At 38.8% G+C, this 24,239-nt stretch overlaps 5 protein-coding genes across 9 annotated transcripts; 2 read left to right on the top strand and 3 right to left on the bottom strand.

Annotated features, from left to right (window-relative positions):
- The first annotated feature begins 110 nt into the window (after window positions 1-110).
- On the top strand, window positions 111-1,677 carry LOC114876808 (elongator complex protein 6-like). Of its 2 annotated transcripts, none has more exons than XM_029188644.2 (3): window positions 111-242; window positions 314-1,105; window positions 1,209-1,677. In XM_029188644.2, exon 2 carries the CDS (start codon window positions 345-347, stop codon window positions 1,080-1,082), a length of 738 nt encoding a protein of 245 aa, XP_029044477.1. In that variant the 5' UTR covers window positions 111-242; window positions 314-344; the 3' UTR covers window positions 1,083-1,105; window positions 1,209-1,677. The 2 variants fall into 2 exon arrangements, with proteins under 2 accessions (XP_029044477.1, XP_029044476.1); XM_029188643.2 differs by having other exon boundaries at window positions 337-1,105.
- LOC114876790 (golgin subfamily A member 7) lies at window positions 1,263-8,470 on the top strand. 2 transcript variants are annotated; one of them, XM_029188608.2, is made up of 5 exons: window positions 1,263-1,344; window positions 4,120-4,250; window positions 4,342-4,442; window positions 5,278-5,442; window positions 5,725-8,470. In XM_029188608.2, the coding sequence occupies exons 3-5, from the start codon at window positions 4,416-4,418 to the stop codon at window positions 6,013-6,015; spliced, it is 483 nt and encodes a 160-aa protein (XP_029044441.1). In that variant the 5' UTR covers window positions 1,263-1,344; window positions 4,120-4,250; window positions 4,342-4,415; the 3' UTR covers window positions 6,016-8,470. The 2 variants fall into 2 exon arrangements, with proteins under 2 accessions (XP_029044441.1, XP_029044442.1); XM_029188609.2 differs by lacking the exons at window positions 1,263-1,344; window positions 4,120-4,250; window positions 4,342-4,442 and adding an exon at window positions 4,704-4,937.
- LOC114876807 (cytoplasmic dynein 2 intermediate chain 2-like) lies at window positions 1,604-4,016 on the bottom strand. The gene is made up of 9 exons (XM_029188641.2): window positions 3,588-4,016; window positions 3,429-3,513; window positions 3,151-3,366; window positions 2,851-3,085; window positions 2,602-2,776; window positions 2,331-2,530; window positions 2,123-2,265; window positions 1,842-2,044; window positions 1,604-1,780 (listed from the first exon to the last, which is right to left on the bottom strand). Exons 1-9 carry the CDS (start codon window positions 3,644-3,646, stop codon window positions 1,711-1,713), a joined length of 1,386 nt encoding a protein of 461 aa, XP_029044474.1. The 5' UTR covers window positions 3,647-4,016; the 3' UTR covers window positions 1,604-1,710.
- Window positions 8,471-8,754: 284 nt separating the features above from the next.
- Window positions 8,755-16,074, bottom strand: LOC114876789 (cGMP-specific 3',5'-cyclic phosphodiesterase-like). 2 transcript variants are annotated; one of them, XM_029188607.2, is made up of 14 exons: window positions 15,383-16,074; window positions 15,019-15,319; window positions 14,264-14,497; window positions 13,703-14,019; window positions 13,294-13,527; window positions 12,868-13,225; window positions 12,618-12,787; window positions 12,319-12,541; window positions 12,090-12,164; window positions 11,977-12,015; window positions 11,485-11,763; window positions 11,046-11,422; window positions 10,539-10,975; window positions 8,755-10,403 (listed from the first exon to the last, which is right to left on the bottom strand). In XM_029188607.2, the coding sequence occupies exons 3-14, from the start codon at window positions 14,315-14,317 to the stop codon at window positions 9,769-9,771; spliced, it is 3,198 nt and encodes a 1,065-aa protein (XP_029044440.2). In that variant the 5' UTR covers window positions 14,318-14,497; window positions 15,019-15,319; window positions 15,383-16,074; the 3' UTR covers window positions 8,755-9,768. The 2 variants fall into 2 exon arrangements, with proteins under 2 accessions (XP_029044440.2, XP_046143149.1); XM_046287193.1 differs by having other exon boundaries at window positions 15,019-16,074.
- Window positions 16,075-22,258: 6,184 nt separating this feature from the next.
- Window positions 22,259-24,117, bottom strand: LOC114876800 (synaptic vesicular amine transporter-like). Of its 2 annotated transcripts, XM_029188632.2 has the most exons (7): window positions 24,013-24,117; window positions 23,746-23,952; window positions 23,357-23,623; window positions 23,246-23,286; window positions 23,039-23,185; window positions 22,649-22,970; window positions 22,259-22,573 (listed from the first exon to the last, which is right to left on the bottom strand). In XM_029188632.2, exons 1-7 carry the CDS (start codon window positions 24,107-24,109, stop codon window positions 22,356-22,358), a joined length of 1,299 nt encoding a protein of 432 aa, XP_029044465.2. In that variant the 5' UTR covers window positions 24,110-24,117; the 3' UTR covers window positions 22,259-22,355. The 2 variants fall into 2 exon arrangements, with proteins under 2 accessions (XP_029044465.2, XP_029044464.2); XM_029188631.2 differs by having other exon boundaries at window positions 23,039-23,286.
- Window positions 24,118-24,239: the final 122 nt, after the last annotated feature.

Raw genomic sequence — 24,239 nt, forward strand, 5'->3', positions numbered from 1 at the left:
TTATTGTGATGCATAATGAAAGTAATGTTTAATTTATATCAAAATTAAAAATAGTATAATTTGTAAGTAAGATTATACCGCAGTTCACCAGAGTCCATAACTGCGACGCGCAGGTTGGAAGATGGTGGGGGGACGCAGCGAGAGCATCGCCAATCAGGGCGAAGATGCGCACTGGAGATGCGCGAAGAACTAAAATTGGTCTTTTCATAGTTATGGATGGTTATGGACTCTGCTGAACTGCGGTAAACATACTTTACATAACCTAACCTTTAAGCATAATGGGTTATAAGTTAGATTTTAAACGCTCTAATAGAATTTTTCCTTTATTATTTTTAGGATAAGTGATGTGCAGCATAATGGATTCAGTAGCTGATACACTTGGTATAGATAAAGTAAATATGGATGGAAAAGTAATTCTAATTGAAGAGCAGCATTATAGCAATGCAAATTTTTTATCAAGTGCAATTATCTCAGATGCATTAAAGAAAGATTATAGAATTTGTTTTGTACTTTTCCATAACACTTTCAACCATTACCATAATGTGGGTATGAAATTTGGTTACAATCTTTCATTATTAAAAGAAAAAGGCAAGGTTACTTTTATCGAACCAATAAAAATTAATGCACCTGACATGGAGACAATAAACAAAGTAATTGACAATTTATTTATTACTATTAAAAATGAATACAATGAAATGAAGAAAGATAATAAACCTGTAATTATTATAATTGATGATTTAAGCCATCTTTATAATTTTGGACTTAATTTGAAGCAATGTATGTATTATATAAGATGTTTAAGATCACTCATTGAACATGACAAGACTGCTCAGCTTTGTGTTATGACACATACTTATAAGCACGAAGGTTCTGATACATTTGTAGATATTCTGAAATATATGGCTCATTTATTTGTTATGGTTGAACCTTTGAAAACAGGATATTCCAATGATGCAACTGGAATAATGACAATTAATTGGAGAGTTGATCCTATTAGAAGGAAACATAATTGGCCAGAAGTAGCTAAATATGTATATAAATTATCAGATCGTCAAGTGCAAATTTTTGCATCTGGTATATGAAGGGTGTAAAATACATTTAAGAAGTACGTTTACAATATTTTACTAAAAGTACGAATAAAATATTCTGCAAATTTTTTACAAATAGATTTCGTCAGCTATTATTTAAATTATTTAAATTATCTATAGAGGACGTCGTTTGAATACAGTAGATTCAATAAATGCGAAGAACTCGATCCCACCGCTGGGAGTATACCCCTTAAGACGCCGCAAAGTTCGCTTGCCGAGTAGTGTAACATGATCTGGGATCAGATATATCACTGAGGTAATACTAATGCAACAACCTAACTTTGTTATTTTTCATTTTTTTTTTTTATAAAACTTTAACTCTTAATTTACATTTCTTACTTGGCTATATGCCGATTGGCAAGAGAATTACAAATACTTACCGCTTGGTAATAACATGTTAAGCTATTTTTAACAACGAAATGTCTACTTTTTGAATACAAGGAATATTTGGTATAATAATCATACGTTATTAATATCAAGCTCTAAGTTTAACTTGTATTAAAAACAGACACGAATGTTGTACAAAAATTAATATATTTTACATGAAGTGCAATAAAAAAGCAACAATTATACAATGGAGAAAAAGCAATATCGAGGTGTTACTAATTGAACAGAAATATGTTTAAGGTAACTGCCGTGGGATTCTCCAGATTTCTAAATTTCCTTGAGTGTCACCAATCGCTGCCACGTCCCTTTAAAGTAAATATAACCCATTATATCCATAAATGACTGATTACATGTTTTAGTACTTACTTTTTGCCATTTACACGTAAACAACTAACATTTTCCCTGTCAGATGACTCGAATTTTACATTTGTTACAAGTTTTCCGTCTGTAACGTTATACATACTGATGTTTGAACTGGCGCCGTAAGCCGCTAATACATCAGAATTCCCTATTAACCATGTTAATCCCACAACTGTATTCTCACAAGAAATGGATCGCAAACATGCGTGCTAAGTACAAGAAATAGAACTTCAATTATTACATGGTTTAAGATAAATAAATGAACTGTGTACGAGAAGAACTTGTACCTGTTCGAAATCGTATATACGTATCTCTTTATCCGTGGCAGCAGTGACAAAAAGATTACGAACTGGAGAACATTTGATGCATGTAATACTACCTTCGTGTCTCTCGTACTTGTCTATGACAGGATCCATGAGAGTTTCATCTCCTGCAATTAACAATGAAAAATTACATACTTAAATAATGAATTTTGTATGTAATTAAAATACATACCTTCGATAGGAGCAACACGATCCAAACTACACTTATATATTCCACCGCACAAAGTACCAACAACAAAGAGTATGGGATCTCTGGACGAGAAATCAAAGGTAGTAATGCATAATCCAGACATCACGGCACGTTCACGTGATCCACCTGCGCTACGCGGTCTTGAACTTTCAACTGGATTATGTTCTTTGGCTATTTTTAATCTAAAAAAAAGTTATAATAATGAAAGTATCTCTATATATTAAATTAGTGGTTTTAAAAGCGAGATACTTACCGTGTAGACTTAGACATTGTATGGAGATAAATGTATCCATCTTTGCTAGAGCTTACTAACAGTGACACATCATTGATAGTTCTTGCTTTCCAATGTATTTGTGACACAGAGTCACCATGTGTGCATACTGTTGTTGGTGTCACTGATTTCCTCAGATTCCAAACAAGAACATCACCTTTATATAAACAATACATTTAGAATTAATTTCTCAATGACTGTGTCTACATATTTAACTAATAGATTTACTACCATTAAACAATCCAGCTGCTATAATGGATGGTTCAGTCGGATGATAGAGCAATGCTGTCACACATGCATTTGTTTCTAATGTTGTGCTTGGACTATCTGTGAAACTACCTTCCTTGGTCTGATCGTACAATTGTATTTTAGATACATGATCACACCATGTTTCATGATAAGGGATACCATGGGAAACAGCTAATGTTCCTCCTCCAATACTCCAACTTATATCACTTATTTTCATCTGAAGATACAATTGAACAATGATGTTTTAGTTTGGAGATGTTAATAATTATGAAAGATAAGTACCTGAGAATCTAAGTCACTTATAGTACTAATTTTTTGCACAAGCTGTGTAGTTGTAAGTACATCTTCATTGGTGTTTGGATCATAATCCTCAAATGCTGTAGTTCCATATGATTCATCTAAAGCCTCTAATATACTTGGTGTGACTCTGTTTAAAAACTGAGCCAATCTATCATAATTTATTTCCGGCTTTGTCTTTTCTTCAACAATAGTCTGAGTCTACAAAAGAATCATTCATTGTACATATACATATTCAAAAACGGTAAATTATTTATGAATACCTCAACGCTCTTTGTTTCTATTGTTTGTGTAGCATTTTCATCATAAACATTTTCCGTTGTCTGAACACTAGTCGATTGTTCTGATCTGAAAAAAATATGGATAGTAAAGCCTAATAATAGACTAATTTCAGATAAAATAAAAGTAATTGTAATACATACTTTGCGGCAGACACTTGTGAATTGAAACTCACAGCTTCGAGCGAACGATTAGTAAACATCCTTGAATAAATAGTAGTTTGATTTTACAAGGTTACTCATTAAATCAACGAAATAATTGGCATGTAAATTCGTTATTGCAATACGCAATAAAAAACTAAAGGCAACTCAGTAAACACTTATAAATAAAATCACTCTTTATTCGGTAAACTTTTCATTTGGAACACGATGTATGGATATACAAAACAGCTGTCAGATAAACAGCTCCATCTAAATGCAAATATTAATATTAGGAATCAATGCATTATTGGAAAAGAAATATAAATAATGAAATTTCAAATATAATATGATAGAAGGATGGTTTTTTGAAATTGTTCATAGGGCTGGGATGTGTTGAGAACGATGATAAAATAAATTAATAATTATAAAACTTTTTTTATAAAATGTTTTTATTGCATAAAGAAAATCTACATTATATTATTTAATACTAAATAATTTAATGAACTGAACATGTGTGAGATTTTTAATGTTTTAGTTTCAAATTAATGTGAACATTTGAAACGGCCATATTGGTGTCATCTGGTGGTAACCGGCGAAAGTAGGAAAACGGGCAATTGCTTTTTTCGAAAAATAAGCACTTTTTGCGGTTCATTAACCGCAAAAAACGTAGGTTTATAGTATAACGTTGTTAATAGCATCATAAGTCATTTATAGTTATAAAATAATGAACAGTGAACGTTTTGTTTGGTGGATCTAGAAACGCTGTCGTCAGTGAGTGGTAGATCATCGGGACTAGTGGGCCTAATCTGCGTCATACATTTCTTTCCTTTTATGCAACAGCTATTATTAAATAAAAAGGTATACATTTATCTTCATAATATTATTTTATTTAATCTTTTTTATGGTATTTTATAAGGTATTAATTTACTTAATAGCTCACTTTTTTATTTAAAAAAAAAGCAAACATGAAAGTTTCAGCTATCATTCAACTCTATAATTTTTAAAGGAATAACATGCAGGTATTTTTTAGGTATCTTTATGGCAAGATCTTGTGTATATTCGGGTTAACAAATTGAGAAATGATTATAATTAATTAGTTTAGTTGAATTTTTCAAGTGTACCATGAATCGTATACTTCAATTACCATGAATTGCGCGCGCACATTTCATGGCGACGCTGTCGTGCCGTAGTCCGTCAGTCAGACCACTGTCCTCCGTGATTTTCTAAGGAAAAATCATCTTTCAGTAATCAATCCAATTCTACTGACTTATTCCGTGTTCGACTGACAAGTCGAGATTATTTTCAACGGATCTGTTCTATCAAATCGTCAAGACGAAGCTCAAAATGCCATTAGTAAGTTCGTCCACCTTTCATTCTCTCTCTTTCCCCTTCTTTCGTTGTCAGACCTTCAAGGAAACATTTTTGATCTTTCGTCGTTTCAGTTGCTTTTATTTCGAATTCTAATTGTATGATTTTGAAATCAATTGACATTCGATTTATTGATTAACTTTGGATGCAATACAAATGATTTAAGATACAGATTTGGGTGCGGTTTTGTGGTTAGGCACCCTAAATATAATTGACATATAATAAAATCGCAATCTACGCGTGAAAATAGCGGACGAACGATTGTTTGAAATTCTGAAAACAAATTTTTTGAACACAAATAATAATTAATGTTCTTTTTTTTTAGGGCAATCACGCTGTCCTTACACCCCTGGAGGACATGTCAGCTGGTCGAGGGCAAGCAGGTGGGGGGCCTCCTCCGAATTGTCAGAAAGTTTTTATACAACGTGACTACAGTGAAGGCACTATGGTTAAATTTCAAACACAGTTCCCAGCAGGATTAGAAACCAGAGTATGTAATTGAAATACTAATTAATTTTGATTATTTATGACATTTAGATGCTTTAAACATATTTTTGATTATTTTTATTTAATTCTTGTTTATATTTTCTTATAGTCTTTTCTTACACACTTATATTTATTTACATAAATTTTCTATAGGATGCATCGGAAGTTGAAGAAATATAATACCGTTTTTTTAATGTTCTGATTTGTTTAGAAGCTAGTAATCGGTAGTTTCTCTAAGCGTATTCTATTTATAGGAAAGTTTTTGTAATCTTATTTTCCAATTTAGCTGGATAGACAGACGTTCGAATACACGATCAATCAATTGAACAACTACTTCAAAGAAGCAGAAGAAGCCACTTGCTCTACATACTGTGAAGGTTGCCTGGCCTGTCTCACTGGTTACCTGATTTATATATGTACAGAGACCCATTATGAAAAGTGCTTACGTAAAGTGGCAAAGTTTGTTAGTGAACAAAATGACAGAGTCTATAAGCCGCGTGGGCTGCTATTAACAGATCCAACAATGCGTGGTCTTAGGCTAATAGAAATATCAGTACTGGACAGACCTGCGTCGTGACTGCACATTAGCCGATCCAGGGAATTCTTTATGTGATCCAAGCACTTCTGCCAATTTGTCAGGATTGCAAACCCTATACGAGCCGATGCGTGTCTCTGGACCTAATTATATCGAGCACCGACGTTCTTTGATTTAGTTTGTCAATTGTACAGAGATGCAGAGGTAACACAAAATGATTTACATTTTCAACGAATTCTTTTGTAAACATACCGCTGTAAATATGTCGAACGAAAATTGACTTGTTCCGCATCATCAATGTATAGGAATGAATTCTCTTGTTAGGAAAAAAAACAAACTTTATATTCCACTAATGTGGATTCATTAGTGGAGTCTGCTAGTTTTATGACACTTCGTAAGACTTACCATTTTGAAATTGCAAGTTCAAACACATTCACACAGGGTTTATCTCTAAACAAGGGTACGCTTATTGTTGATTTGCATGTATGTTTCTGATCAATTGGAATTATTGTATCCTGTGTCTATATCCCAAGGCCACGGCGTTACATAAGTTGAATTTTATATGCATACAATAACGTACCAATGTAAACGAAAGGATTATGCAAAGAAACAAGGCGTTGTATGTGTGTGTGTATGTGTTAGCATAGAGCCTACACGTTTTCCTCGTTACACGCGTGAGATGCGACAATTATTCACAAATTTCGTACGCATCGTTTCTTTCCATGTCAGACGAGGTTTAAAGGGTGTTTGCTTTTCATTTTTTACTGTCCGTTTAAAGACTTTATGAACATCTGCATTTAACAGACGACGCGAGAAACAAATCTACATTCCATACTGTTCTCGAACGGACTTGGTCGTAGATTTGATTCGATATCTCCGTCAAGTACTGAAAATGATTTTATTTTTGGTGTTGATAAGTTTAATGCTTCGCATATACATATACACATCTATTATTAAGCGATCTTTAATTATCTTCCATGATGTATCTTCCACGATGCTTATGTTCGTGATTTCACTGGATGAGAAACGATTTTCCTTTTTTTGTTTTCCAAGAAGAATAACACGTACGAGCCAGGGATTCACTTGCCGTGGATGACACACATCGTCAAGAGTACACAGAAGAAAAGAACAATCAAGAATTCGATCGAAATTATCGGCACAATGTATTTGCGCTAAAAGAAATCCGTTGGATTGGCTAAGAGAAATTGTACAAAACTACCCCGACAGAGGTGAATTATTAGCGAATTATATTCTATACGAGAAAAATCGGATAAATATATCACGTGTGTGAGCATTGTGATCAAGGATAATATAACTACGATCTTCTCGCGCAACGCGAGTTGCGGTGCCGCGTCTACATGTATATACATATATATATTATATATATTAATACAGTTGTATGCATGATCTTTTTATTTTATATTTTTGTACAACATATTGTCGAGACTATGCGAGCGACTCGTTTGAAATATCTTTGCATCCTTCGTGTCTCGAGATACGGTCTATTTTTCAATATTTTTCGATTTCATTCGTTCCGAGGAACATTGATCTCAAGCGAAGTGCAATGCAACGCTTATTGTCGATCATTTCATTTGTCGCGTACGATCACTTGTAATGATGCATTTTCTAGATAAGGGAAGTTTAAGAAAAAAATGTAAAGACTAGATTACGTTGGTAGTATATTGGCGCTAGTACCATGGTGCTATAGCCTGGTTTATATGGGTGTAGTAAATGATGTTTTCCTACTAGAGCTAGTATATTCTATCAGTGTAACCTAGGTCTAAGTCTGTGGCCTCCAATTTTCGTTCATAAGGAATATAAATGTTAGGAGTCTTTCTTCCCTTACGTTTCTTCTTATTAAGGGTAAGGTATCATTGCTTGTGTCTGTACGATACAATGAAACGTTTCGTAAAAAGGACCTCTGTCCAGGTATATATACTTACCTTATCGCGTGCTGCCTCCCTCTATAAACAGAGGAGGATTAATTTTTTTCTACTGCGCCAGAAAGTATTCGGTCTCGTCCTTGGTCACAATGAGCGCGGAGCCTGTTCCGACGTAATTATGCAACAAGGTGAAAGAATCTTACCAAATAGCCGCGTCACTGCCTCGACATTTAACTTCTCCTGAAGGTACATAACCGAGATAGGAGATAGAGAAAATCTAATAGCAATGAGACGAGCTTGTTGCGTAAGGATATTATTAAAATGAACGTGTTCGTCTCGGATCATTTGTCGAACAGTGTTCGCAGTGTTACGAGTTACAGGCTCCGCTTCTATGCAATCAGATTATTGCATAATTATGTAAATAGCGAAAATGAATCGTCGACACGTGGAATATCAGAGGAAGAGAGAGAGAAAAAAAAGAAGAAAAAAGCCGTTTGTTATACTTAATTTAATCGTAGGACCAAAACGTTTGATGATTCGTTACCGTGTAAAGGACACCATCGTTCGAGTGTAATTTCTAAATGTTTTTAATAATAAAAGCAGCGTGAAACTTATCGGAGCGAGGTGGAGGTGAAAGAAGTGGCTAAAAGTTTATTCGGAACTAGCTTCTTCTATTCTACAGGAAGAAGAGACACGGAGGAAGAAGAAGCATTCGCGTTTGAGCACATTCAGATTTTATTTACTCGTGTGCGAAATAGTTTCAGGCATTTTGTCCGTTTCCTGAAAAATACCTGTTCTACAAACTGTTACTTAGATCATCTACCAGCACTTTTCTTACTTTTGTCAATTGAAAACATCCAGTTTAATTTTTCCAAGTTTCTTCTTCTTCTTCTTCAAGGTATCCCATTGAACGAGAAGGAAACTGAAGGAGTAACGAGGGAATACAGAGGCAAAGCAAGAAATAAAGTAAGGAACGTGAGTCACATCCTCGAGTTCCACTCGAACTTCCGATCTGTAGGAAAGCAGACACGGGAGGTACATCACGTTTTCGCATCCTGCGTCAGAAACACGATTTTGGAGTGGCCCTGTGACGCAACGGAATCATTAATTCATCGATTCGCCTTGGATCCACATTTGTCCATCTTGCACCGACACAAACACCTTTCTTCAAACTCTTCTCTCCGTAAAATAGAACCGAAACGTAAACGTGTCATCAGAAGTCCAATTTTTCATTTCTTTTTCTTATATCATTTTTCTTTTTTTCTGTTTCTTTTTAGGTGGTATATAAAAATGCCCGTCGCTCGGTTACATCTTATAAATCAAGACACACGTTCAACTCACAAATACATCTCTTCCATTCACTCGCTGTCGCGCTCTTCGTCTAGCGAATTTGTATTCCTAAGGTATCGGAGATATAATACAAAAAAGATTGTCAAAATTGAATTCACATCCTCGCCACCTCTATAACATATTCTTGTTTCTGGGTTTCGTTTATGAGCCATATTGCCGAAGGTTGCCCCTAAACCAGTCATCCTTCTAACTACCTAGCCATTGACTACCCGAGTAACTTCCTACGCTCCTGCCTCTCAAACAACACAGTCTTGGAGTGAATTTTACAAGCAAGGTTTCACGTTACTTTTTTATTTTGATTCCTTTTGGGTTTCTCGAGGTAGGTGGATTCGCACCAGACTCCCCTGTACGGTGCAAACGCTTCATTTTATTCATCGACCTTGATTCATTGGAGCTTCGAAGACTGTTCAAAGTCTCTCTCCTTCTGTAGGATTCTCTGTAAACAATACCTGTTGTTTACAGAAGACAATATGCAGATTCAACATCTGTCTTCTGACAATTTAGGAAGAACGATCATTGATCATCATTCTGGAATGCTTTCAAGGGTGGTCGAGGTAAGCCGTCAAATGAGTAGACAGAGTTTATTACGGCTCTTCCTGTCAGGGATCAGAGCCTTGGATTTTGCTGCATCTTCAGGGGTGCTTCTAGTATACAGGGATCTACTGATGCGATGTCTGACCCCTTTGCTCAGCGTGCGACTGCCTTTCCTCAGGGAGGCGAATCTTCCTAACGTAGATTTCTCGGGAACGTCCTTTTTGTCCGCGTGGGCACAGTTCAGGGTCGTGACCGTGAACTCGATGTCCTTGGGTTCGTACGAGACGAATTCCTCGACCGGTTCGTCGATTGTGTCGCGATCGATCCAAGTCAGACCCATCTCGACTTTCTCAGCCAGGTCTTGCCAGTGTTTCCGGTTCTCCATGGTGCCTTCGTAGAGAGGCATGATCCAGGGGAAGGTTTCCGAGAGGACCTTGTACAGGGGTAAGCAGATCACGTCGATGAAGCCGACCTGCATTTGCGGTAGTTCGTCTTTTCTTTCACGGTCCATCATGGCTACCGGTTGTTGGTTTAATTGCAATCGTTCCAGGTCGCCTTGGTCGAAGAACTCGTCGGCTACCAGCTTTGCCACCCGGTGCTGTACGTCCCACGGCTTTGCTATTGCGCTTACGTCACAGGCTGTCATCATCATCCCGCAGAGCACTGGAAATGAAGGGATACATGGATACAAATTTTCCATATGTCCTCGCTTGTCAGCACATTATTAGTCTGAGGCAATGGTCACCTTAATATTATTCTTAAATCAATTATACTAATAATACACATCATCTCTCTTACGTTCTTTCTTCTCTTCACTCTGCCAGTCGAACTCCCCCTCGTCTATTAGCTCCATGAAGCGATTCTTCTTCTTGAAATACACTGCTAAATCAGTAGAGAGGATCGCGCTTTCGACGACCTTCATCACCCTCCTGTAATCCTCCATGGACAGGCTCTGGAAGATGTTGTTGCTGTCCGAGTTCAGGATCATGACACACTGGTCGAAATGATGATGCTCCATGGTGCTGGTGGAGTAGAGGATAGCCAATGGAGACTCTGTTTTCATCTGGAAAGCGTTGTTCGTTCCTCGATGGTCCAGGTCGTGGCAGAGACAAGCGACGAGAAGCCCCAGGATTTCCAGGTCGGTCATGAACTGCTCCATCTTGCCCGTCTTCAGCATCGCGAACATCGTTTGGGCGACGTTTAACGCGTGCCTCCAGTTATGGTATTTGACTGGCCTGTAATGTTTCCTCACAAAATTAAGGATTTTGTTACGTTACCATAGTTAGATTACAAAGGATACCTTACCTGTAATTTTTCTTTACGCTAAGGATCCATCTACACAGCACTTCATAGGGTATATGAAACTTCTGGATCAAATTGCATTGTTTGAACATGCTAATAGTGGCTCTACAGGTGTCTTCGTCAGTTAAATCAAAATCTATGAAGGTAAAACTGTACAAATTGAAGGAGCCTGCGGCTGGTATAGGTTCAGAGGTCAATCTGATGGTGTCGTCGTTACTAGCTGTCGCGTGGTAGCTCAGACACTCGAGTGCAACCTTCTGTTTAGCCATCAGCTTGCAAGCTGACTCGTACATCTGGGTGTTGTGAATCCCAAGTCCACAGAAAATGGCGAATGCTTCAAAGATTGATACATCAGAGTCGGTGAAGGACGTTCCGTTATCCTGTACATTAAAATTCCTGTCAACAACCATCTTGAACCTTTGCAAAGAAACAGAGCAATAACCTTGTTGATTAATTGAGCAACACCGATCACAGTCCTCTGACCGTTCACTATGGGCATACAAAGGATGCTCTTAATCGATTCGTTTCCAGATTGGACATCCTTCTTCAGCCACGTGGCTACGTCTCCGATGTTGAGGATTTGACCAGTAGCTGCGACGTACCTCGCGATTTGACCCAACGGTTTTGAGAAATCGTTTCCGCTAGGTCTGTATACCTTGGCCTCTTGAGTCTCGTTGTCCATCTCGAAGATGGTGGTAAACTTGTTGCTGTCGTTCGTTGCCTGACAACAGATGAAGCAAGCAACAGATGAACAAGTTAAGAGTCTTGTATTTCAAGAGTTAACACTCGAATCGACCGGAAGGCTATTAGGAGACTTTTGTGTGCTAGTCTATCGATTGAAAACTAATTAAACCGATTAAAAATTGGGTTCTACTAAAAATTAATCTTTATCTATTAATAATAGTTTATCTATTTCTTTGTAGGAAGGACTCACGTGCTGTTGGAAAATGTCCTCCATCTCGATGTTGTTGCTCTGAGCCGCCAGGAAAGAGAAAAAGATCATCAGACTTTACGAACCTGAGTAACACGTGCCACGGTGTCACTCACCTCTCTCCTCGACAATGGTTTCCTGCTTTCCTGCGTCGACTTGCCAGGTCGTTCGACGATTTTTTCCAGATGTCCCTGAAAGGAAACTTAGGATCTCTTATTATGTTCCCCGTTGTTCATTTGAAAGAGTTCAATAGGTCCTTGTACTGATTCGTTTTCTGTTACTTACAACAGCGATAAGATAAAATTAACGATGCTTGTTCGTATTGGTTCTCTCGAATGAACTTACTGCTTCGCCGCAGTCCAGGTCCAGAAGGTACACAGCGCATCTCTCGCATTTTAGGAGCTCCTTAGCTTCGGTCATGATCTTCGTGACGAGACACTCGAGATTGTTCTGCTCCTCGAAGATGTTCCTTGCCAGATTCAGGAGGATCTGGTTTCTGCGATACTCCTGGACCGACAGCTCGAATAGCTGAGCGTTCTGTATGCCGATCCCGCAAAATGTTAGGTACCTGAGGTCAGTTTCCCTTTATAAATGCTGTTTAATATTTCTTAGCTATTTGATTATACTAAATTAGAGGATAAGACCTCTGAAACACCTCGACGTCCTTGTCGGTAAACTCGTTGCTCCCATTTGTCTTGTTTATAATCTGAGCAACGCCAATAACGTCGCCCTCGTAGTTGCAAATAGGCATCGACAAGATTAACGTAGTTTTATAACCAGTTCTCATGTCGATAGTACTATTGAACCTTGGATCCTGAAATAGTTGTTGAAGATCAATTAGCTTTGATACAATGATGTTTCTGAGACATAGACACCAAAACCAATCGTTTGAACCTTATAGGCGTCTTTGATATTGATGATCTCTTTGGTATGAGCCACGTAGCCAGCGATTCCCACCCCAAAAGGGATTTTAATCTCCTCGTTCTTCGCCCGTTGCAAGGCTTCCTCGAGTTCAGTGTCTTGCGTCACGTCGAACAATTTGGCGACCAGGTATCTGTCTTCCAGAGGTCCTTTAGCTAGGAATAAGCTCCCTCGATCGGCATGCGTAAGCAAGCCAACGTTCACTAGGATTTTGTGACAGAGGACATTGATATCCAGCTCGTTTGCCACGTCTCTGATCAATTCCATGAATAGATCACTTTCGTCTAATCTGTTTAATTCTTCTCTTCGTCCCACTAGCGACGTATAGGTCCTGGATTTTATATAAATGTTACAAACGAGATCAATGTAAAAGATGTAATGTTTGAATCTTATTCACACCTGCTGGGACTTCTGCTGCGTTTCGCTGGAGAACTAGAAGCCAGCCAGCATTGAAACAAGTCGGAGGTGACACTGTTTCGTTTGCTTCGACTGAGTAGATTCTCTTCTTGATGCAGGTTCCTCGTTGGTGACTTGGCTTGAGGAACAGCCACCCCTTGTAGTCGTTGGCGAAGCTCCAGGCTAGCGTTCTCTCGGAGCCACGCTTCAGCTGCCTCTGGATGTGCTTCCAAATACCTTTTTTTTAAAGGAATAGATGGTAAATATTATATTAATTTCATTTTAAGCCCTGGGGGTACCGATTTTATGGAATCAGTGGCTCTTATATTTTCACTCTTTCAATAATATCGAAGCATTGCCTATTTGAAATTTGCTTGATATTGATTTAATCAGGATCTTCGTTCTATCTTACCTTCCAACCTTGTCCATGGTGAGACCATCATCCTCGTCGTATTCGTGTATGGTATCCTGACAGGTAATCCTCTTGGTTCTGCATATTCTCGCGATGTCGCTTTCTTTTATTTCAGTCTTGGTACTCGTACTTAAGGGTAATTTTGATTCTTCTGCCTTCATCTTTTCAGGATCCTTGCATAGGACAGGCGCATGGGACTCTTCGGGACTCGGCGAGCCCACCAACTGGCACTCGCTTCGCTCTGGGCTTTTCGAGGACATTGGTTTCGTTGAGATTTTCATCGTCTTGAATCTCTCTAAATTATCGTTGCGGTTCACCTGTACGAACCGCAAGAGCAGGTGAATTTCTCACACCCTTCTTAGACTTTGTAGGGTCAACGCTAAACGCGTTTTGTGCTGCGTAAGTCACCGGTAACCCAAGGTTGACTGATTTTATAAAAAAATTTCAAATTTAGTTTTCTAAAATTAGGATAATAAGCTAATGCGTTTAAAGGGTTCAAGTTTCACGCAGTACAGAACGCGCTTTTATCTCATGTTTGTTTCCATCCTTTTCTCATTGTACCTCTGTATCTTTCGCCTCCGGCAACTCTTCGTCCACTTCGTCTTCAGACTCCATATCATCTTAGGTCTGAATTAATTACCATTGAGCGCAACGGGCTAGGTAGTTCTCGTTTCGTGTTTAAGTCGGGAACGGCTCGAGGAAACGAGGCGAGAGGATACTTGGCATTGTAACCCCTTCACTTTGTTAAAGTTTACGGACTTTCCTAGCTGCCGTACGAGCACCCGAGACACGGACCTGAAACAAGTATTCGACCGTGTTCCCTTGGACTTGTTCCACTTTAATAACAGAATTTCTACCGGTGCTTTCTATCGACTTTTCTACTTCAACAAAAAAAAAGCGGAATAAAAAGAGCTAAGGGGAATTCTTGGAGTATTTTTAACCGTGCTCTTTTTTTAAATTAATTAAAGTCGCATTAACTGTTCAAGTTACTGAAAGTACTTATTTAACAGATTGACTGCCACAGTATATTGTACATTATATGTTTTCTTTAAGAGCGTTCGGTATGATTCTCAAACTCGTCTCGTCTAATAACTGAATTATAAAACGATTGAATTTGATATTCTTCGCCGAAAATAACCGGCTGCAACGTGAAACTGTCTAACCATCCGTTAAATCAACTTCTACTTTTGTCCACGATGCTTAGCCACCCTATTTCATTAACCCTCGATGAAGCGTGAAAATGTTGCTGCGTAAATTAATTTCTTTTTAGAAAATTTAGGGACCGTTTAAAAAAAGAAATTTTACAGAAAACATACCCAAGAGAATTTAACGATCATCCAGTGAGAGGTTTGCATGATGTTTCAAGATAAAAGCTTCCTCGATTATCACTTGTTCTTTTCGAATGTAATATTTCAGAATGATAATCTGCGGAATTTTTTCCAGGTCGTCGACGTCAGGAGGTGACACGATTTAATTACCATCGATCTTCCCGCGTTAAATCGGACGGTAGGCGTCGACGATATTTAAAAACTTCGCAAGATGCAATCAAGCTGCTTCTTTGACACTTTTTGCGTCCCCCTTTTCGCCCTTCGAGCGTGCACCGCTTTTACTGCATCCCTGGATCAGCAATCGAGCGAGAATTAATCGTTTGTGCGCCGCCACTGTCACAGGCATCCTTACCGATCCTTATAATAAACTTCTCGTCAACTTCTAAACAACTATTCCTCTATCTTTCAAACATTGCAACAATCTTCTTGCAACTATAGTCGTTGATCTTTTGAAGAAAAATCAAAGTACAGACACGATTCACTGTTAGGTTCCAATAATGATGATCCTAGTCATCTTTATTCAGAGCTGATCCTTTGAAACGATCGGAAATCAGACTAGTCACAGGACTTCCCTCGTTTCTATCCGTCTTTCGTTATAGTAATCTAACTGATTCCACCGTATTCGAATCGATCTTGAAGCATGCTTTGATGCACCGTGCACGTTACTCCCGCTCCTCGTCATCTCGCCGGTAGGGTCCTCCTGGATCTGTCACACCAGCCTTTTCTGCCTATCTGATTCACTTGAATCGCAGCACTTTGTCCTCCGAGTACTTAGCCGCTATAACGAAGGCTTATGCGAGGAATCAAGTGATCAATGTCAATCATTCTACCAGCTGGATTTTGTAATTGGACTTCCAATTGCATATTCTGTTATTGAGATCCACGCTTAGTGTTTATAATACTACACCAGGATTAGACGAGGATTTAGAATATATTATAATCCCAATAATCGAACCGATGAGATAGGGACTTAGATATATTGCAATTCCAACTTAACCCATGAGATTGGGACTTACATTGTGGTGTCATGATTTCAGCTACCAAACCGATGAGACGAGGAATCGACGAGAGGGTGGTTCAAGGTATATTACAATTCCAGCGAGCGAATCGACAGGACAGGAATTCAGTATAGAACACAATTCCAGCGAAGCAACGAGACAGGAACCCAGCGTATATTACAATTCCAGTTTGTCACCCGATGAACTCGGTATTCTTCAGACTCCTTATTCTTTCCAGACACATTAGTTCTAGTCTTTAATCCACCATCCCCCAACCAAGTGTCATTCACTCCACCAGCTGTATCTCTTAAAGTCTTCTTTGAAAAAAAAAAACCTAGAATCCGCTTCTTGTCACGCACATGTCGTCGATTCTACGTCTATAACGCGGCTTCGTGATCGACGTAGCCGCGGATAGAACTGAACCGGTCGAAAGCTCCGAGCTTACTGAAGCCAGGCCAACCGACGGGTGTTCGCGAAAGCTTGGCCGGATACGCGCAAGCTTTCCTCGTCTTCGTTTGCGTGGAGGTTCTGCATGTAGGCGTCTATCAGCCTCGTCGTATACGTACAGGTTTCCCTCGCCCTGGTAGAGCTTGCGTGCTCGCGGGCGGAACGCGGAAACTGGTGCGCGTTTCGACTTTCCCCGGAGTACGTTCTACGGTCTATGTGGAACGCACACCACGCCACCGAGGGGGTTGGTGTTTGCCGGGGTCGATGTTGTGTGCGCGAGGTCCATCCGTGACCGTTTCGCAGCCGGAGGATGACACTGTGTGTATACCGTGTACCCACGCATACGTCGTTATACTTGTGTCTTCGACTTGTATAGAGGGTGGGTCAGGACGGCTGGTATAACCAGTGTATAGAATTACTTTACATATAAAATACAATTTTCAAGAATCATTCCATCAATAATATTTTGCTAGATATAAAGAGCAAAAGTCCAAGATTTCATGAAATATGGAACCGTCAAAGGGATGAATTATCAGATTTTCAAATTTCATTATCTGGGAAAGGTATCGATATAAGAGAAGATGATGTATTTGTAATTTATCTTAGCACGTTGAATTATTTTTTGTTCACTGATTCTGATCCACCCTGTATGTTGGTCTATGTGGAACACAGCTTTGGTGCTTGTGTTCCCGTACGGATGAAATAAAAACACTGGGTGTGATTGATGGTACACGCGATGCCTTTCGGTTTCGTGAGGATAGAGAGTATATATACACGTTTTTACGTGGGGAAAACGGTGTGGGAGTATCTTGGGTACATTCAGGTAGATGCTGTGGTTAAAAAGAAAACATTGTTTGTGGTTAAACGAGTACTTATTTCTGTAGTCTACTGTTTAAGTAGAACGAGTAAGCAATAGGTCAGACACTTACTTTGCGGTTGTCTTAAGTAATTTTATTTTGATAATCTTATGCTTAGATACCATATTCTAATGAATTATAGGTATCCATGTTGGTAAATGGGTGTTTGTTTTGGAGGGATATACTGTTTAAGTAGAATAAGTAAATGTTAAGTCAGACACTTATCATTATAGAGTTTATGCTATAGATTTATCGGTTTTGATTGTGGTTATAAATAATAAATAAATAAAATCACAATTAAATATTCCTTTAATCAATAACTACATGCAATAAAATATATTTTTCAACCACAGTGTATACCCTGTCGTCTGAAAAACTTAAAGATAAACGAACAGCGCCGTGAGTCACCATATACCCTCTAAAACCATATACCCAGTCTTCGATATTTCCAAATATATCACAATCTCCGGCGACATATTTCAAATCCAAGTTTACAAGAAAAAGCACCCAGTTTCGTTTCCAACTTCCAGCCACCAGAAGGCAACCGTACAATCTCCCATCGCCAAAAGTGTCCTCGTATATTTCCAACGGAAGTAGATTCCCCCATCCCTTCGTTTTGTACCCCAAGGTTCCCACGCTAGCCCTCCTCTACGATTTCTTTTTTTTTCTACTATCCTAATGATGTGTCAAACTTTTCCACAGGAATCCATACATGTCTGAGCGCATCCTTCATCCCACGGAGGCTTCTCTTCCACGTGTTCCACCTTCACCATCCTTCACCCACACAACATTCGAAGCGGGTGCGAGGAATTTATCTTCGAATTTCAGCTCTTTATTTTCTACTTTAATAACAGTAATAACGGTAATATTAATTTCATAATAACAGCGATGTTATTCAATTTCTCTCCTTTTTTCTTTTTTTTTTTTCTTTTAATTGCACGATATATTTCAGGTGTGGAGACTGGTCGGTCACCAGTGACCGACACGGTAGGGAGCATGTTAAGCGCGAACTTTCCACGGGTCGTGCGTGCGCTCGTAGCTGAAGCTACACGGACGTCGTTCCGCGTCTGTGTGCCGCGTCGAGGGATGGCTGGAAGATCGATAACGGAGTACGGGTCCCGGACGCAGCATCCCTCGTGTCTGCCTCGCGCGATTTTCCACCGAAAATTTTGCAGACCACCGCCGACAGCTGATAGCAAGATAGCGCTGCATCGATTCCAGCCGTCTTCGCTGCCTTTATATCGATGCTAATCTCGCCTGCTACCAATCGGTTGTCAAATCCCCTTTCGATACCCTGGGACGAAATTTTTGGCTGCGAAGGGTGCCGACGCGTATACAGGGTGGTTAGTCTTTTGAGGATCTCTAAAGAATGAAATATTACTATATACCGTCTGTAACAATGGACTAAGATGTACCAAGGGGGATGATAACGATCTTTCTTTCGAGAGGGTTGATGTAAATATGTTCTTTATATTTATGATTGCTTCTTTTTAAGGCGAGCTATAGAATCTGCTGATAGGTCGTTCTTTCTCGCGTCTAATGCTCGTTCATCTTCTCCGGAAGTTTACCTGTGAAAGCTTGGCCACCCTTAGTGAGAATCGGGAATTAAAAATCGATACCGCCATTAGGGAAGCACCTTTACAGCTCGTAAATCTCGACGGTGTCAGCTGGAACCGTGGTAATAACATGGGGCATCGTATGCCTCTGATGGAATAGAAATTCGTAGAAATTACCCTATCGGATTTTCCAGCTTTCCCTTAGCTCGTAGCTCCGACGTACAGGGGTGAAAACTTGTCAATGTCAGAAAGGGTTCCTTTCCCTCGTTTCTACTCCTAGAAATCGTTCCAGGGGGTTGCGAATATCCTATCGAACCGGCATTCAATGTTCTGCTCAAGTTTCTAGAGAGAAATTTTCCTCGTCGTTTTATCGTTGGATAAAATTGATGATAATTATCATTTAGGATTCAGAAAGGTTTTCACAATGGTGGTTTTTATGGTATCATTGATCTTCGATTGAAGTAAGAGATTGGGGGTAAGTAGGTGGGATGGTGAAACCTTTCAGGTGTCAAAATGACTGGTTTCAAGTTTCTTATTTTAAATTATACCATTATAGTAATAGATTTACTGTCTAGGAGGCTCGCCAGCTACTGCTCAAAAGTTAAGTCCCTGAAAACTATGAAATAATTTTTATTGTATATTTTTTCTATCATCTATGTTTAGAATCATTTATTATCTGCGTCTCGTTTGCGAGTCTCGAGAGGATTTCCTCTAACCGAAGAAAAAAAAGCTTTTCAGCCACGTAAGAAAGAAAGAAAAAAAGGAGGAGGAAGAAAAATCAGAAACGGAGTGGTACGGTGGCTCGTTAGCGTTCGTGAAAAGGGGAAAACCGAGTTGGAGAAGAAAGGAAGAGGAAGAAGATAAGTGGGCGCTCCCTCCTTAAATTCTAATCGAAATCCTGAATGCTGGCTGATTTTATCCACCGTCTCTTCTCTCGTGTTGGCATCGTTCCCATTCGGATCCCCTCACGTACTACCAGAGAAATGAATAAATCCAGTGTCGTTATGATTTGAAAGAGTCGGCGAACAACTTTTCGTGAGTTTCCTTTCCTCGACTTTTATATTTACGTCGATACTGACCGGTAGTAATAGTCCATGTTTCAACTCTTCTTACAAGTTTACCAAGGAAGTTGACTTTCTTTTATTTACGATGGGTCTCAAGGGAAAGATCATTCCCTGTGTATTGTGTAAAAACGAGGAATTAATGAAAATTATCCGTTCCTTATTTTCTGGTTTTTTAGAAAATATTTTTGTTTCAGGTTTCTACCAGATTTTGAAATCTTTGGACGTAGAAGCTTAAAAAATGAGCTCTTTAAATTAGAACTTTTGTAATACAATAGCGAAATGAGATTGCTGCAACCAGGACAGAGGTATAGAGTGTTTTATTTCTAGAAGTATTAGACCGGTGTAAACATCGATTTTCTATTTATGGCATATAATTTAAGCGACGTTATAGTTGGATTACGGCGACGTTAAAGTCATCCCACTCGAGGGATTTAATATTCTTATGGTTCTCTGCTCGCAACGATCCAACTTCACGGCTGCGTTTAATTGCCAGGATTAAGTTTGCATGCGATTCGTTCGCTAATTTACGTTCTTTTAATCTCGACCACCGTGTACAGTCGGTAAATATACTAAACGACCATTTACATTCTTTTAAAATGATAATTCTTTGTATTTACCAAAAAATTCAAACCGCAAGCTTTATTTGGAGAAAACTATTTCGCATGAATTTTGTATAAACAGTAAAGTAATAATAGAATATGTGATTAAATAACGTATAAAAGTATTAAAATATAATAACGAAAGGAAAAGCACCCCCCTGGTACTATGTATAGAATTAGCTAGAACTTTTTACGTTCGTTTGAAGGACAGAAATAGCGTAACATTTTTGTTGTGATCGTAGGGCAATTAGTGTAATGTTTCTTGTTCCAAGGAAACTTAGTCCGGGGGATAGGAGAGCAGCGTGGGACGCCACCCTTTGTTCAGTTATGCGCACATTTTGTTTCTCTGCATGCTTCTGGAAATCGTTGGGGTTGATTCGATACGAGGGGTGACGGTGTAACGTCGCTTTCTCAAAGGAAAAATACTCTAGACAGGTAATTAAAAAAAGGAGCTTAATGACGTTTATTGACACCCGCTGTTATAATTATTAAATGTTAATTTTAGTTATCGACTTTATATATTTCAGGTCTCAGGATTAATAAACCCGATGATAGGATCCTTCTTCTTACTAATAATTTAATAATACCTTGAAATTGAATTTAACTCCATAATTGCTATTATCTATGTATTTTAATCTTGTTTGCCATTTTTATGCTCTCAATTCCATTTCAGACGCCGGGATATCTTCTCCCCCAAGTGAAACGATGAAATTACGTACACCTCGTTTGAAGTTCTTAAATTAGTTTTTTTTTCTTTTTCAATTTAAATAACCCGGGTGAATCGATTTTCAGATTATGAATCTTAAATTCTCCTCTGACATTTAACCACCCCATTGTATTAAATTGCCTAAAATATCCCCTGACGTCAATAATTTATGTCTCGTTTTATAGTAAATAAGCCGCGTTTGCCTTATACCGTCGGCTTATCAAGTATTTCAGCTTAACGCCTCTTGTCCATTTCGCGTGGAGCGGATCATTATTAAATATCAACGCTTCCACATTACTGCCACGCGCTCCCGTAATTGCACCGCTAATTCACTTGTGAGCAATTTAAGAGATAATTAGCCGTTCGACTGCGCGGCTGAGTGTCAAGCACACTTTACGTTTACCTTGTTTGAAATCCGCGTTAAATGTGCTACCACGTGGAAGCTTTTCCCTTATTTAGTACAAGCAAGTGAGAAAAAAAAGCCTCCACAAAATCTAAACATTATATAATAATTTTTATCTTATACTTTTTATAATTTCAGAAAGTCTAAGAGACATAAGAAATCTAAGGACTTAAATTATAGGTATCTTAAATTTTCCTTTTATTTCTAATAAACAACTATACAATATTTTATTTTACCAAACACTAAGAATTTTTTTTATGTAAACAGGTATCGTTGGGAAGAAAAGTTTTTTAAATTTCGAAATTATGCGGACTAGGCTCGTTTCAATTCCGGAAGTTGGTTGGACGATGCCGTCGTAGCTGGCGCAATAGCCTCGGGACGTTACTTAGCAATTCGGGGGATGGTAATTTACTTCGTTATAACTTACGAAGCCGAGTTACCGTCCATGGTACAGTTAAGTGGAAGTACAATGATGTCGGTAATGTTGTTTCTCCGTGTTCCACGGGTACAAATTCAAAAAGGCTATCTATGAAAATTGATGATACAACTATATGGTAATTAATGGTAACTCGAGTCCTTTTTTCATTCGTTGTTTCCAAACTAGAGAATATTTCATTAATTTCATTGTACTTTTAATCTGGTCTTTCCCTTGCAGTTAGGATTAACTTTATATAAAACAGGGATTATTTGTTAAATCAGAGATCATCGTCAGACTCTTGGAACCGTTCGTACTTGGCCACGGATTTTTTAAAGGTCTCGTAATCCTTCTTTTCCTCGTCCTGGGCCATTGATTTTCTCCTCTCCAAAGTGAGGTATATTAGCAGAGGACAGTAAGCAATGTTCATTAATCCAACGATCCGCATTACCCATTGGAATCCAATCGATTTTACCATTTCGCCGCCCACGATAGGTCCTTAAACAGGGTCTTAAATTTACACATTGCTTTATGGATTTTTCAATATTCAATATTTGCATGTGTATTATTTACCAAGAGAGTAGGCCAGACTAACAGCCACCTGTTGAATGGAATAAACGGGACCATAGTCGCCATTTTGGTCCACCAAGCTGGCCAACAATGGTACCAGAGCTGCATCAGCTACACCGATACCTAGTCCCATTCCTAAATGAGGAACTATCAACTGAGACATTGTAATGGCGGATGGTATTAAAATGGCACTTATTCCAACGACGAACATGGCCAGAACAGCGACTTTACTACGGCCATAACGATAAGCTATCACGCCAAAGAAATTGGTCCCAACCAGGTATCCAATGCTGTCTGGAATAAACACTGTTCCTAGCTGCCATTTCTACAACAAACATGCTTTCCTTTTATGTATTTCATTTTTAATTAATTTATGGAAAAATGATTTCTAACCTTGGGTTTCACATGAGTTCGTAACCAGATTGGTAAACAGGGTTCCAAGATCGCCATGGGTGAAGTTGAACACCATATAGCCCCAAAAATGATGAGTATGTGTGGATCGGATAACAAGTGCGTCCATGATGCCTTCTGCTCGCTGGACTGAAGATATTTATTACTTTTATTGAAAACATTTAAAAACATCAATTCCATAAAACTTACCTTGGTCTTGGTCTCATCATCCAAAGTGAAAATTTGCAAACCTAAACAAGAGAGTCTTCTTCAATCATGTAAAATTTCTTTGAAACGATAGGAAAGTAAGTGAATGTGTACATATGGCGACGATGATGAAGCAGGACACCAATAAGAAAGGTGCCATTTTTCCCTCGAGATCGTAAAGCACGGATCCAATCGGGTATCCAACGAGAACACCCAGCGCGATGCTTCCTAGAACGAAACCCATGATCTTCGATCTTTTATCCTCTTCTGTGTACTGAGATGCGACCAACGACATCCCGGAAACTCCAATGCACGCGGAAGAAATGCCTTGGATACTTCGAGCGAGAAATAGAACCTCGTAAGTTTGTCCAAACGCGAACACTACAAGAATTATAATAGAATTTCTCTTACAAACTTTGACACGTTAATTGGAATATTTAACAATTAAATGAAATTTTTTGACAGAAGATTGAAATTATCAAAGAAAATGAATGAATTCTCACGCATTGCCGCCAATAGGAGACTCAAGTTTCCAAGGAACAATGGTTTCGTGTACCCAAGAGTACCGGTAAGAGTACCCACTACTGGATTTAGTATCAACTGTACCAGCGCCTTGGAACTTAACAATAATCCTACTCGACCGTTTTCATCGTCTTCGTTGCTCGTCGAGTTTCCTTCGAGGGTGCAAAGGTAATCGGGAATAATCGGCACTGAAATATATTCCATAGATCAATAAAACGATCGATATCACTTTGAGCAAATCTATTTACCAACAACTGTGAGCAACACATTGTCCAGGAAGAGGCTCAGATAGACAACAGTGACGATAATGACCCGTGAATTCTTCTCTTGTTCGATCATCGTCATTTTGGATGTTTATGCGAATCCTTAAGGAAGCGAAGCCGGCTAGCACACGATTACGAGCACTCGAATCTTCCAAGGACATTCTTTCTCCATATCAAGACGTACGCGGTTGAACTCGAAGAAGGAAAACCCT

Source organism: Osmia bicornis, chromosome 9, assembly GCF_907164935.1.
Source record: "Osmia bicornis bicornis chromosome 9, iOsmBic2.1, whole genome shotgun sequence".
NCBI lineage: Eukaryota > Metazoa > Arthropoda > Insecta > Hymenoptera > Megachilidae > Osmia > Osmia bicornis.

Coding starts and splice junctions, on each gene's coding strand:
- LOC114876808 (XM_029188644.2), top strand. CDS start 345: ATGTGCAGCATAATGGATTCAGTAGCTGATACACTTGGTATAGATAAA.
- LOC114876807 (XM_029188641.2), bottom strand. CDS start 3,646: ATGTTTACTAATCGTTCGCTCGAAGCTGTGAGTTTCAATTCACAAGTG. Junction 2,531..2,601: donor ACAATGTCTAAGTCTACACG/GTAAGTATCTCG, acceptor ACTTTTTTTTAG/ATTAAAAATAGCCAAAGAAC. Junction 2,045..2,122: donor GTATATACGATTTCGAACAG/GTACAAGTTCTT, acceptor TCTTGTACTTAG/CACGCATGTTTGCGATCCAT.
- LOC114876790 (XM_029188608.2), top strand. CDS start 4,416: ATGCAACAGCTATTATTAAATAAAAAG. Junction 4,443..5,277: donor AGCTATTATTAAATAAAAAG/GTATACATTTAT, acceptor CTTTTTTTTTAG/GGCAATCACGCTGTCCTTAC. Junction 5,443..5,724: donor CAGCAGGATTAGAAACCAGA/GTATGTAATTGA, acceptor TTTCCAATTTAG/CTGGATAGACAGACGTTCGA.
- LOC114876789 (XM_029188607.2), bottom strand. CDS start 14,317: ATGGAGTCTGAAGACGAAGTGGACGAAGAGTTGCCGGAGGCGAAAGAT. Junction 13,528..13,702: donor ACCATGGACAAGGTTGGAAG/GTAAGATAGAAC, acceptor TTTAAAAAAAAG/GTATTTGGAAGCACATCCAG. Junction 12,165..12,318: donor ACCTGGACTGCGGCGAAGCA/GTAAGTTCATTC, acceptor GTTTCCTTTCAG/GGACATCTGGAAAAAATCGT.
- LOC114876800 (XM_029188631.2), bottom strand. CDS start 24,109: ATGACGATGATCGAACAAGAGAAGAATTCACGGGTCATTATCGTCACT. Junction 23,287..23,356: donor CTTCATCATCGTCGCCATAT/GTACACATTCAC, acceptor TCTCTTGTTTAG/GTTTGCAAATTTTCACTTTG. Junction 22,574..22,648: donor TAGTCTGGCCTACTCTCTTG/GTAAATAATACA, acceptor ACCCTGTTTAAG/GACCTATCGTGGGCGGCGAA.